At 41.8% G+C, this 12,903-nt stretch overlaps 1 protein-coding gene across 1 annotated transcript in view; it reads left to right on the top strand.

The window, feature by feature from the left end:
• Positions 1 to 552: 552 nt before the first annotated feature.
• The window catches only part of LOC145407417 (facilitated trehalose transporter Tret1-like), a 29,703-nt gene continuing 17,352 nt past the window's right edge, over positions 553 to 12,903 (top strand). The window contains exons 1-2 of the mRNA XM_080278345.1: positions 553 to 1,256; positions 6,977 to 7,115. Coding sequence (XP_080134471.1) covers positions 553 to 1,256; positions 6,977 to 7,115 — 843 coding nt within the window. The remainder of the gene's footprint in view (positions 1,257 to 6,976; positions 7,116 to 12,903) is intronic.

Genomic DNA, 12,903 nt, shown 5'->3' with positions numbered 1-12,903 from the left:
AGGAAGACGAAGGCAATAAAGATGTGAATTTCAAGGGTAGAGAGATGGCTTCAGAACTATTGGTGGGAATAGTACACTAACACCCTATATCTACAGGACGGGAAATTCCACAAAATTAGTCTCTTTATGTTTCACTGTTTACTGTTAAGCTGATATGCCGGTTTTCCCCATGTTCCAGAGGAAAAGGTTGTGATGTATTTATTGCAACACAAACCTGCTTTAGCTCTGTATTTTAATGTAGCTTTGGTGACCTTTTGACAGTCCTTCATCATCTATGTCATGGACTACTTATCAAGATCCTCTTGAGTGAGACTGATGGAACTGTCGCTGTTAAACTACATAAATAGTCCACAGGGGAATGCCTAGCTATCAGACAAAAAAAAAAGGCTAAGTAAAAGGTGCTGTGAAGTCCCTATGCCACCTAGAAGTCAGCTGTTATAACGAGACCCTCCTGTAACTGGCTGAGAAAATACAAGCTCAAATTTAGTTGTGTCTTGCAGATTTTCGGTGGGAGTAGGGTCGTCCATACTTGCGACTGGTGGAAGGAGCTATATGACTGAAATTGCCAGCACCAACATCCGTGGTCTCGCGCTCGCATTCTTGGATGTGATGACAGGCCTTGGGTTCATGATGGTGGCTGGGCTGGGCATGGTTCTTCCCTGGTATCACATCAGCTTCATCAACATTGGTGTTGTGGCCTTGTTCTGTGCTGGACTCCTGTTTGTCTTCCCAGACAGCCCGAACTACCTTGCCATCCATGGGAAGGAGGCTGAAGCTTTGTCAATCCTTCGGCATCTGAGACCTTCCAGTGACAATGTGTATGAGGAGCTGAATCATCTAAAAAATCTAAATCAGCAGCAGGATGGCAGTTCAAGATGGGTTGCTCTCCTGACACGCGAAACCATTAAAAGACAGGTGGTTATATGTGGCCTACATGTCATTGCTGCATTTGTAGGCGAGGCAGTGATAAAAGTGAACATGATGAGAATGATGGTAAGTTCTGGGGTGACGCTGGATGCCAACTTGAGTTTGTTCTCAGTGATGACAGTGTCCCTATGTGGTAATCTGGCCATGACTGGACTGGTGGACCGACTGGGCCGCCGTTGGTGCCTCATCATCTCTCTGGTGGTGATGCTGCTGGCTTATACTGCACTGGGGACCATAACATACTTGATTCCACCTCCAGTCCATATGCAGCTTAACACCATCAAGCCACAAGCTAACATTTCTCACACTGTCTATGGAACCAATACCAGGCAAGCTAAACTTTATCACGTAAAATCACATCAGTAGGAAGATGGCCTGCAGTCCTGATGGACCCAGTTTCGAATCCTGGCTGGGGCAGGGAACGTTTAAGGATTGAATTTCTTGAAAATCAAACTTTTCTGATCTACCAGATGACCCGCTGCCATGTTATAAAAGTCTACCTATCTATTTATAGCCCGACGCCCTAATCCCAAAAAGGGTGGCCGCAGACAAAACGCCTCCAAGTCGCTCTGTCACCCACCATTTGACTACCCTCCCCCCAACTCACTCCCCCCTCCCTCATATACCTCTCAACTCGATCCCTCCACCTCATCCTCGGTCTACCCCTCCCTCTCCCTCCCTCCACCTCACCTACATACACCCTTTTAGTCAGTCTTTCATTCTCCATTCTCTCAACATGTCTAAACCACCTCAGTGTATTTCTCCTAATCTTCTCAACCACATCCACATCCACCCAACAACGTTCCTTCACTTCTTCATTCGTCAACCTGTCCCACCATGTCACTCCACATGCTACTCTCAAGTAACTCATTTCCACTGCTCTCACTCTTGACTTGTTCCCCTTTTGCAAGGTCCACGCCTCGCTTCCATACGTCAGGGTAGGGATCACAATACTATCATGCAGTGACTTCTTAGCTTCCATACTCACCTCCACATTTCTCATCACTGCTTTCAGTGAATCAAAAGCCTTCCATCCCTGTTGTATCCTTTCACGCACTTCATCCCCCAACATTCCATCCTTACTCATCACACTACCCAAGTACTTGAATGTACTCACATTCTCCATATCCTCACCACCCAACCTCACTGTACATTCTGTGACTTCATTCCTCTCAAACACCATAACTTTACTCTTGTTTATATTAACTTTCAGATTCCTTTTCCTACACACTGTCCTAAACTCATTCACCAAACCTTGCAACTCCCATTCATCTTCACTCAATACTGTATCACCAGCGAACAGCAACACCGGAATCTTCCAGATCTCACCCTCATTCATTAGAGCCACCCCCACATCCACTACCCTACCTTGCACCTCCTTTACAACCCCATTCATGTATATGTTAAACAGCCATGGAGACATCACACAACCCTGTTTCAGTCCCACACTGAGATCAAAGAACTCACTCAGCTCACCGTCCACTCACACCGTAGCCCTAGCTCCTTCGTACATACTCTTCACAGCACTCAACGATTTCCTCTCCACTCCATATATTCTTAATATCTTCCACATACCTTGCCTATCTATTCTGTCATAAGCTTTCTCCAAGTCCATGAAGGCAGCATACACTTTCCTTCCCTTCTCTAGATACTTCTCCACTAAACATCTTAGAACAAATATCTGATCTACACACCCTTTTCCCTTCCTAAATTCCCATTGTTCTTCTCCAACTAGCTCCTCTGTCATACGCCTAAAATAGGCAATGAGTATTCTACCATATATTTTACCAGTCACACTAAGAAGGCAACTACCCCTTTCGTTACCACATATTTCTCTCTCCCCTTTTCCTTTGTATAAAGGAACAATTATACCTGATTTCCAGTTCTCTGGAACCCTTCCTTCTTCCCAGGCCAATCTACACAACTTCCATATCCACTCCACAACAATCTCACCCCCATACCTCATCATTTCACCACACATACCATCAATTCCTGGGGCCTTTCCCATCTTGATCTTCTTCATTGCTTCCTCTACTTCTGCCCTACTGATCTCTTCCTCCCTCCACTCATCTCTTCTTCTCCCAGCCATTCCCCAACCGCTTATACTCGCACTGCTCTCACTCTGTACATTCAACAAATCCTCAAAGTGCTCCTTCCATCTCAATTTCTCTCTCTTCTCCACCAACAATCTATTATTCCTATCTTTCACTCCCCTACTATTTCCCCTTTCACACTGCCTTACTTTCCTTACCTCCTTCCAAAACAATTTCTTACTCTCCCTCCATTTCACACTCATATGCCTCCTAAATTCTTCATCCACTTTCTTCCTACTCTCCTTCGCCAGTCTCTTCACCTCCCTTCTCCTGCTCACATATACCTCTCTCTTCTCTCTTTCATCTTCTCCCCTACCTCTACTCGCTAGCCATTCATTATATGCCTTCTTCTTTTGTTCCTCAGCTCGTTTCACCTCATCATTCCACCATGCTGTCCCTTGCACATCCTTGCATCTCCTCCTCACACCACAAACCACCTTACACACTGTGCCTATCTCTTTCGTGAATATCTTACATACGTCTTCCACCCCTTCCATCTGCTCTAATTCATACCTTCCCAATCTTTCTTCTACTATGCTCTTATACTCTGCCATTTTCTCACTAGCTTGCAACTTCTCTACTCTTCTTACAGGAGCTGTTTCTTCCTGTCTTCCCCTTCGTTTCTTCAACCATTTTCTTTGCAGCTTTACCTTGGCCATCATTAAGTGACTCCATTCCTCCACCCTCTCCACACTTTTGCATCCAACACTTGTTTTCTCATTCGCTCATCCACACACATGTAGTCTATCATTGCCTTTCGTTCAACAAACTCACCATCCATCCTCCTCATGACTCTCCATGTATACCTGTGGATCATCTTATCCCGAAAGTAGGTGTTAGCTATTGCCAACCCCTTACCAGCACAGATGTCCACCAAAGCACTACCATTCCCATCTGCTTCAGCTGGCACACCCCACTGACCAACCACTCCATCCACTCGTACATTCCCAACTTTGCCATTCATGTCTCCAAACAAAAGCATTCTCTCGCTCCTCTCAAATTTGTCCATACATGCTTCTGCACTCGCCCAAAACTCATCTTTCACTCTTGTCACTCGGTCCTCTGTTGGCGCATATGCACATACAGTCACCCACGCTTGTATACCTACTTTCATCCTCACCCATACAATCCTTGCACCCACTGTTCCATACTCTCTTATATTCTCCTTCCACTTCTTGCACATCATCAGACGTACTCCCTCTCTTGCCCTGTCATTCTCATTAACTCCCGCACATATACCTAAACCATATTCCCACTCTCTCACCCTTTCACCTTTCCATTTAGTTTTAGTCAATCCACATATATCCAATCTTGCATCCTCAAGCACCTGAAGAATCTCTCTCTCTTTCACATCATCATTCACTCCTCTCATGTTCCATGTCCCCACCCTCAGAATGTCCTTTGTCCGTTCCTTAGTCGTCAATGTATGGTCTGTCATGGTCCGAGGCGCTTTAATTGCTTGTTTAGTTAGTTCTTTTTACGGGGTGGGGGCTAACCCACCACGAACCCTTTTAGTCGCCTCGTACAACAAGCAGGGATACTGGGGGAGTATTCTTGAGACCCCCCTACCCCCAGGGGGGAAAGTACCCCCGCTAATACCAGCACACCAGTCCTGTATGAGACAGCCTTAGCATGTATTCAATATGGTTGGTGGATGTTAGCGCCGAAGTGGTGACATGTGGAGAAGTAGGAGGACTACTGGGTCCCAAGGAGCACTATTAGGACTTGGGAATAGGCCCTGAAACCTTTGCCCAGAGTTGGACATGTAAAAAAAAAAGACACTTTTTTTTTTCTTTTTTTTTTCTACTTTCTTTTACACTAGGTTTGTCTTTAGCTTCTTGCTGGCCAGAGCATTGACTTTTTTAATGTCGAGGACAAACTTTGCCTGTTTCACCTCTTCTACTCGTCACTTTTTTTGGTTGGCTAATGCTCCTAATCTGAGAGAAACTTGGTATGTTTCTCTGCCTAACATTCCTAATAATCTAACTCATCTACTCATCACTTTCCTCCTGTGACTAACATTCCTTAACTGAGAGAGGCCTATTATATTTATTTCCCTAATTTTCCGCATCTTCTACATACACTTCCCTCTGCTGCTGTTATTCCTATGCTGGGAGAGGCTTGGTATTTTCTCTGCCCATACACCTACCCAGAGCGTGCAGTAGACACACTGGAATAATAGGCTAACTTTTGCCCTTGTCTGTAGTTCCAGGCCCCATATTCTTGTCAGATAGGAAGTTCCCTAATACCTTTTCCTTAGCTATTTATTTTGCTTATTTTGCCTTGCTGTCATGTTTTATGTAAAATCTTCTATTACCCCCTCACTTTACATACATAACGTGCAAAAGGATATTAACCATTCATCTAATAATAAATCGCTTACGAAGAGTGTTATGGAGCTTCCTTAACCGACGAGAATACTGACCCTGTACAAATTAAATTATCCCTTCAATCTGACAGCCTAATTTTACCAATCAGCTCCTATTTCCAAATTATTTTAATTTGGGAGAGACATTAAGTAGTGAAGGTATGTATGAACCTCCTGCCCAGCCAAACATAAATCGTGGTAGTACAGTAGTTTACACCCAAGACCATCCTCCTCGAACAGCTGCTTAGGGGTGTGTGGAGTATACCTATGTACAGTCGCCTCCACTTCCAAGTACTACAGGGGCTGGTGGGTTTGGGGTCGTGTGTGGCACCAGCAGAATTCTTTAAGTCTCATGACTAGTCTTGTCGATTAATGAAGCTCCATAGCACCTCTTCCTCTGTGATTTATTTTTGGATATGGCTGGTTAATATCCTTTTGTACGTTATTTATGCAGACAGTGGCAATATTGGAAGGATTTATGCAATGCAGAAAAAGTGTGAATGTGGATGTGAGAGAAAGCATTAGGAGAAGTACATTGTGGTGGTTTGGCCATGCGGAGAGGATGGAGAGCAAGAGATTACTGAGGACAGCGTATGCGAGTGAAGTGGAAGGGGAGACCGAGGATGAGTTCCAGAGATGGAATGGAGAGGTATATGAGAGAGAGGGGTGTGAGCTGACGGGAGGGCAGCAAAATGGCAGGGGACAGGGCGACATGGAGGCCATTTGTTTCTGGCCACCCCTTACTGGATTATGGAGACTGGGTGTAGGTAAATGGATAAATAGACAGAAGAAGATCTAAATTTATCTAACAGTTGGAACCTCCAGACGAATTTGACTTAGGAGAGGTATCAAGTAGTGAAGATATTCATGAACGCCAGAATCTAACCTTTTCATTTCTAGGGAAAAAATATATGCAAAGCCAAATAACATTAATTGAAGATACAAAAAAACAAAAGAAAAATAAAATCAGTCAGTCGATGGAAGGAACTGCGTCAGTTGTAAATTATTGGGATGAAACTCAAACCTCCCCAAGATTTCTAAGAGATGTAACCAGACGTGAAAATATAGAAATAGTATACAATCAAGACGCACCTCCTTGGACGGTTGTATGCGGGTGTGTGGGCTATGCCTTCCCTTCCAGACACATGGACCCGTATTCTCGTCGGTTAAGGAAGCTCCCTAACACCTTTTCCTAAGCGGTTTATTTTACTTAGTACACCTTGCTGTCCGATTCTGATAGATAATCCCTTGTAACATCACCATACTCTGCATAAATAACGTACAGAAGGCTATTAACTAGCCATATCCAAAATTAAGTAGCTAACGATGAGGTGCTAGGGAGGCTCTTTGTCCGACGGACATGGCAGAAAAGATGATAATTTTTCCGCCTAAGTGGCCTAGCATACCCGACAGGCACTGATTTAAGGTTTTTTCTCTTCCCTGCTTTCCTTGACACAGCCCCGAGCCCTCTCTTTCTCTGTGGATTATTTTTCCGCCAAAATGGGCAGAATTTTTTTTTTTTCCCACCTCGCACACTCGATAGGCACTATTCTAAGCCTCCTTCTCTTCCTTGCTCTCCTTGACACAGCCTCGGGCTCCCTCTCTCTGCGTGGCCGTGGCTGGCGCTGGTCTGCTTCATGTTGCTGGCCTTCAGTTGCAACTTCGGCATCGGTTCAGCGATCTCTCTTGTGACCTTCGAATATTTCCCCACCAGCATCAGGGCACAGGTACGGGTGTATTGCTTTGCTCTGTGTGTGTGTGTGTGTGTGTGTGTGTGTGTGTGTGTCAATACTAGCGTTGGAAGGAAAATCAAACAATTCTTATTTGATTTCAGTCAAATTATATAAAAGGATTGGTAATAAATGAAAGATAACGCGATTCCATTTTGATAACAAGGGGTCAAAGGCCAAAGTCACATATTCCTTAGCACCTCTTTCTCGGCGATTTATTTTTTCATATGGCTGGTTAATATTCTTTTGTACGTTATGTATGCCCAGTATGGAGACATCAGAAGGATTTAGTTCACACATAATAGAACAGTAAGGTATAATAAGCAAAATATATCGCATAGGGAAAGGTGTCTGGGAGATTCCTTAACCTACCAAAATACTGGCTAAGGTCACAGGGCACGAGGTCGTATTCTCGTCGGAATAAGGAAGCTCCCTAACAACTTTTCCTAGGTGATTCAGATTACTTATAACACATATTCTGTGTTAGGTAAATCCTTCAAACATCACCATACTCTGCAGAAATAACGTACGAAAGGATATTAACCAGCCATATCTAAAAATAAGTCGCTTAGGAAGAGGTGTTAGGGAGCTTCTTAAGTTCCTAAGTTCGCACGTACTGTATAGGGAATTGCATTTTAGGTTCCTCAATGTTATATATATTTTCTAGTGCGTGTGTGTGTGTATATATATATATATATATATATATATCCAGGGGCAGGATCCCACTGCTACCTGGCTTGTCCCCGGGTGACGGATAGGGGAAGACCTTGTAGATATACAAGGTACCGTCTTAGACGGCGTGGACCATGGGACCCCCTATAGATATGTAGGGCTCCACCGAATATAACGAATGAGGTGGCACAAAAATTACATCTCACCAGAAACTATGTGGCAGGGAGGTGAGGTTATTTGCCAAAATCCTCCCAACCAAACATGAGTTATATTGCAAATGATTTGACGGGCGTTCCTGTTGGATCATCGTCTACTAAAGGTCCAACCGCACTGCCTCCTGTGCTTACAGGCAGTGTGCCACCGAAAGTGAGTAGGCACTGTGTTGGAAAATTAGACTCTTGGATGTTAAACAAACTGAAATCCATGAAGATGTATGCATACAATGTAAGAAGCCTCACAGAAGATTACAAACTTGATTACCTGATGACTGAACTGGAAAACATTAAGTTGGGATATTGTAGGTTTGAGTGCGATCCGCAGAAAAGAAGAAAAAGTAATTCAGCTCGAAGACAGCAAACACCTATTTTACTACAAAGGAAAGGAAAATGAAAGAGTTAGTGGTGTAGGATTTCTAATTAAAAGAAATCTTGCAGACAACATTGTTAAATTCAGCAGTGTATCTGACAGAGCAGCATTTGTTGTCATTAGACTATGCAAAAAATATACCATGAAAGTGCCCTTGGCACCGAAATTACCATTTTGGGTGATTTTAACATACTTAATGTTGAATGGTTATTGCATTCTGCCCGGACTGACGACGCTGGTTTAGAGTGCGAGATGTTTGTGGAATCGTTTAATCTCACCCACTTGGTAAAGCAACCAACCAGAATACCTGATAATCCTGACCATAATGCCCATCTCTTGGATTTATTCTTGACAAATAATCTAGATCAATACAGGATAGAGGTACTGTCACCACTTGGATCCTCTGACCACAATCTCATCAAAGCCTCATTAGTTAACCCTCCCACACCTCCCCGTTCTGATCCTGTCAGGGTGACCCGATGGTACTTTGACAGAGCAGACTGGGATGGATTTAGAAATTATCTTGCTGACATTCCATGGCAGTCTTTCTTCTCTAGTGATCCCAGTTCTACCCAGTCCCACATTTGCGACTTAATACTAGCTGGTATGGATTTATTCATGCCAAGTCAGCAGTTCACTAAAAGATCGAACTCTCCAAAATGGTTTGATGGCAACTGTGCCAGAGCAACAGCCTAAAAGTCATTAGCATATAACTCTTACTTAAAATTTTAAAAAAATCTGAATCACTCTCCCAATTTAAAATTGCTAGAAATCATGCAAAAGCTGTATTAAATCTATATAAATCAAACTTTCTTCAAAAGCAAGCATCAGAACTACTTAACAACCCTAATGACAATAGAATATTCTGGTCAGCTCTTAATTCTTTCAATAATAACTTTAACAAGTCATCTTCCATTCCCCCACTAAAATCTTCAGATGGCAACATCACAAATGACCTGCATGGGAAAGCAGATATCTTTGCCAGTACCTTTGCCAGAAACTCTACCACAGACGATACCAGCCAGAAAGTCCCAGTACTGGAACTTGATTCTCCCAAAATTGCCCCACTTAAATTACAGACAAGATACGTAAAATCCATCCTAGACAATTTACCCACCAACAAAGCTCCAGGCCCAGATGGAATTCCGCCAATTGTTTTGAAAAAGTGTTCCCCTGAACTTGCCTCTGTCCTAGGTAAATTATTCAGACTATGCATACGTACTTCTTTATTCCCAAATTCTGGAAAGAAGCAAATATCCACCCAATTCCGAAGAAAGGAAGTTCGTCTGATCCCTCTGATTACAGACCAATAGCTGTCACATCTTCTCTTGGTAAGGTATTTGAACCTTTAATTAATAAGCACATTGTTAAACATCTTGAATCCAACAACTTAATTAGTGATAGACAATATGGTTTTCGCCACGAAAGATCTACCATTGACACTCAATCTCTTAACTCATACCACCCTTCAATCAATTGATCTTTTTGGAGAAACTCATGCAGTAGCTCTTGATATCTCTAAAACTTTCGACAGAGTATGGCACCGTTCCCTGTTGTCCAAACTCCCTTGCTATGGACTAATGTCTTTTGTTCCTTTGATTTCTTCATATCTTAGTGACAGGAATATAAGAGTAAAAGTAGATGATGTATATTCCAATTTCCACTCAATTAACGCCGGCGTGCCGCAGGGATCAGTTCTGGCATCAACCCTATTTCTGGTTCATATTAATGATCTCTTATCTGTCACCCATAGTCCCATTCACTTATATGCAGATGACTCAACACTACATAGTTCATTCACACTAAGACACCCATTCACAAAGTCTATCTCTACCTCTCAACACAGTACAGCCATCTCCATAAATCAAGATCTATCTACGATCAGTGAATGAGGACAAAACAACCTTGTCTCTTTTAATGCTAGTAAAACTAAATATATACAGTTTACTAATAGACAGATATTGCCAGATTCGTACATTACCTTCAGTGCTACTAATATTCCCATCTCGAAAAGTATTGAAATTCTTGGCATCTCACTTAACAGTGCCCTCAGCTGGACCTCTCATGTCAGATCACTTGCTAAAACCGCCTCAAAGAAACTTGGATTATTGTACAGAGTCCGTAACTTCTTCGCCAATGAGCAGTTAGCTATAATTTATAAGTCATGTGTGCTCTCAGCTTGAATAGTGCTCACCCTTGTGGAATGGTTGTGGAGAGGTTGCATTAAGACAACTAGACAAAATTCAGAACAAAGCTGTTAGAATCATTAACAACCCTGCCATTACATATAAACTACCTCCCCTGCAAGTAAGAAGGAATATTGCTTCCCTTGCATTATTTTACAGATATTTTTTCGGCAAATGCTCAGACGAAGTTGCGTCCATGGTGCCACCTCTCCATGCCTTCCCTCGTGCTACACGGGCATCTGATAGCGCTCATGACTGGAATGTCACTCAGCCATATTGCAGAACTTCTGCCTATCAGAATTCTTTCATTCCCCGAACTGCATCTGTCTGGAACTTGCTTCCCCAGAGTTGTTTCCCTCCAAATTTCAACCCACAGCTATTCAAGTCTAACTGTTATAGATATTTTATGAACAAAGGACACCAGTAATCTGGTGTATGGATTATTTTTTTTTTTTACTCATTTGTTTTTCCTTCCTCCGTTCTGTTATTTATTACAAAAAAAAAAAAAAGTATACGCACCAACTTCTCAAAGCCCAGATGAAGAAAAAGAAACATTCTATGATGACATCTCCCAGATTAGGGAAGAAGAGAAGACAACAAATACTATACTCGTGGGAGACTTCAATGCAAAAGTTGGGAAGTCGAAAAATGGAAAAGCATGTGTGGAAAAATTTGGAGTGGGAGAAAGGAACGAAAGAGGAGAAATGCTGGTAAATTTTGCTGAAATGTTTAAAATGAGAATAATGAACACATTCTTCCACAAAAGAACAGGAAGGACCTGGAGAAGTCCAAATGGAGAAACAAAGAATGAAATCGACTTCATTACAGCAGATATGAATAACACGGTCACAAATGTCACAGTTATCAACAAAGCAAATATAGGTAGTGATCATAGAATGGTGGGTTGCACAGCCAGATTCAATTTCAGAAATGAAAGAAAGAAGATGATTAAAGATAAAAAGATATGCCCAATAATAGTAAACGAAAACAAAGCAGCCTTTCAGTTGGAAATAAGGAACAGATTTCAGGTTCTAAGTAATGCTGAATGTGACACTGATGAGCTGAATGACAGACTAACAAAAGTGCTAAGAGAACCAGCAGAGGTAGTAGGAAAACCTAATACAACCAAAGCCAAGAAGTATTCAGAAAAGACACTCGAGCCTATGAAAAAACGAGAGGAAATGAAAGTAAAGACAAAGAAAGAAGAAACAGAATGAGCGGAATTAAATAAGCTTATCAACAAAAGACAAAGAGAAGAAAAAAGAAAGAGAAACATGGATCAGATCAAAGAAACCATCAAAAATGGAAAGAGTCTGAAACAGGTCCGAAGTAAAATGGCACTAGGAAAGCAACAAATGACATCACTGAAAAAAAAAAAAAAAAAAACGGTGAAATCATTAAATCCAGAGATAAGATGGCGAAGAGAGTTGAAGAATTTTACAAAGAATTGTATGCATCAAAGACAGTAGTACCAATAGCTAACTTTTCAGTTGACACAAGTGAAATACCTGAGGTAACACCAGACGAAAGTAAATATTTGTCTTAAAAATATGAAAGGAGGGAAGGCTCCGGGAGAAGATGGAATAGTAACAGATTTACTTTTGGATACCAGAGTAGAAGTACAAAATAGGCTTGCTCACTTATTTACCCACTGCATAAAACAGAAGAAAATTCCCAAAACATGGTGTAATGCAATAGTTATTTTACTCTACAAAAAAGGTAACTCAAAAGATCTTAGTAACTATAGACCCATTGGCTTATTATCTGTCATTTACAAACTCTTCACTAAAGTCCTTACGAACAGAATAACAACAATTTTGGAGGAAATCCAACCTAGTGAACAGGCAGGATTCCGAAGCGGGTATTCGACCATTGATCATCTACATACAATGAAAGAGCTAATTGAGAAAACTATAGAATATAATAAACCACTGTGATTAGGTTTTGTTGATTACGAAAAGGTTTCTACTCAGTGGAGCACATAGCAATTATAAATTCATTGTGAGAACAAGGAGTGAATGAGAACATTGTAAACCTGCTCGAAAACATATATAAAGAGGGAACTGCTACAGGTAAATTACATAAGGACTAGGAAAAAATTAAGATTGAGAAGGGCGTGCGTCAGGGAGATAAAATTTCACCAAAATTATTTATAGCATGCCTAGAAAGTATTTTCAGAAAGCTAGACTGGGAAAACAAAGTAGTGAACATTGATGGAGAAAAGCTAAATCATTTAAGATTTGCAGATGACATTATCCTAATCTCAGAAACAGCGGAGGCATTGCAAGAAATGGTAAATGAACTGAACAGAGAAAGTCTGAAAGTAGGACTGAAGATGAACC

Source organism: Coenobita brevimanus, chromosome 73 (genome assembly GCF_032717465.1).
Source record: "Coenobita brevimanus isolate Jiangsu-jjx chromosome 73, ASM3271746v2, whole genome shotgun sequence".
Classification (NCBI taxonomy): Eukaryota; Metazoa; Arthropoda; class Malacostraca; order Decapoda; family Coenobitidae; genus Coenobita; species Coenobita brevimanus.
The sequence above is the reverse complement of the archived record's forward strand: the minus strand, read 5'-3'. Positions and strand labels throughout refer to the sequence as shown.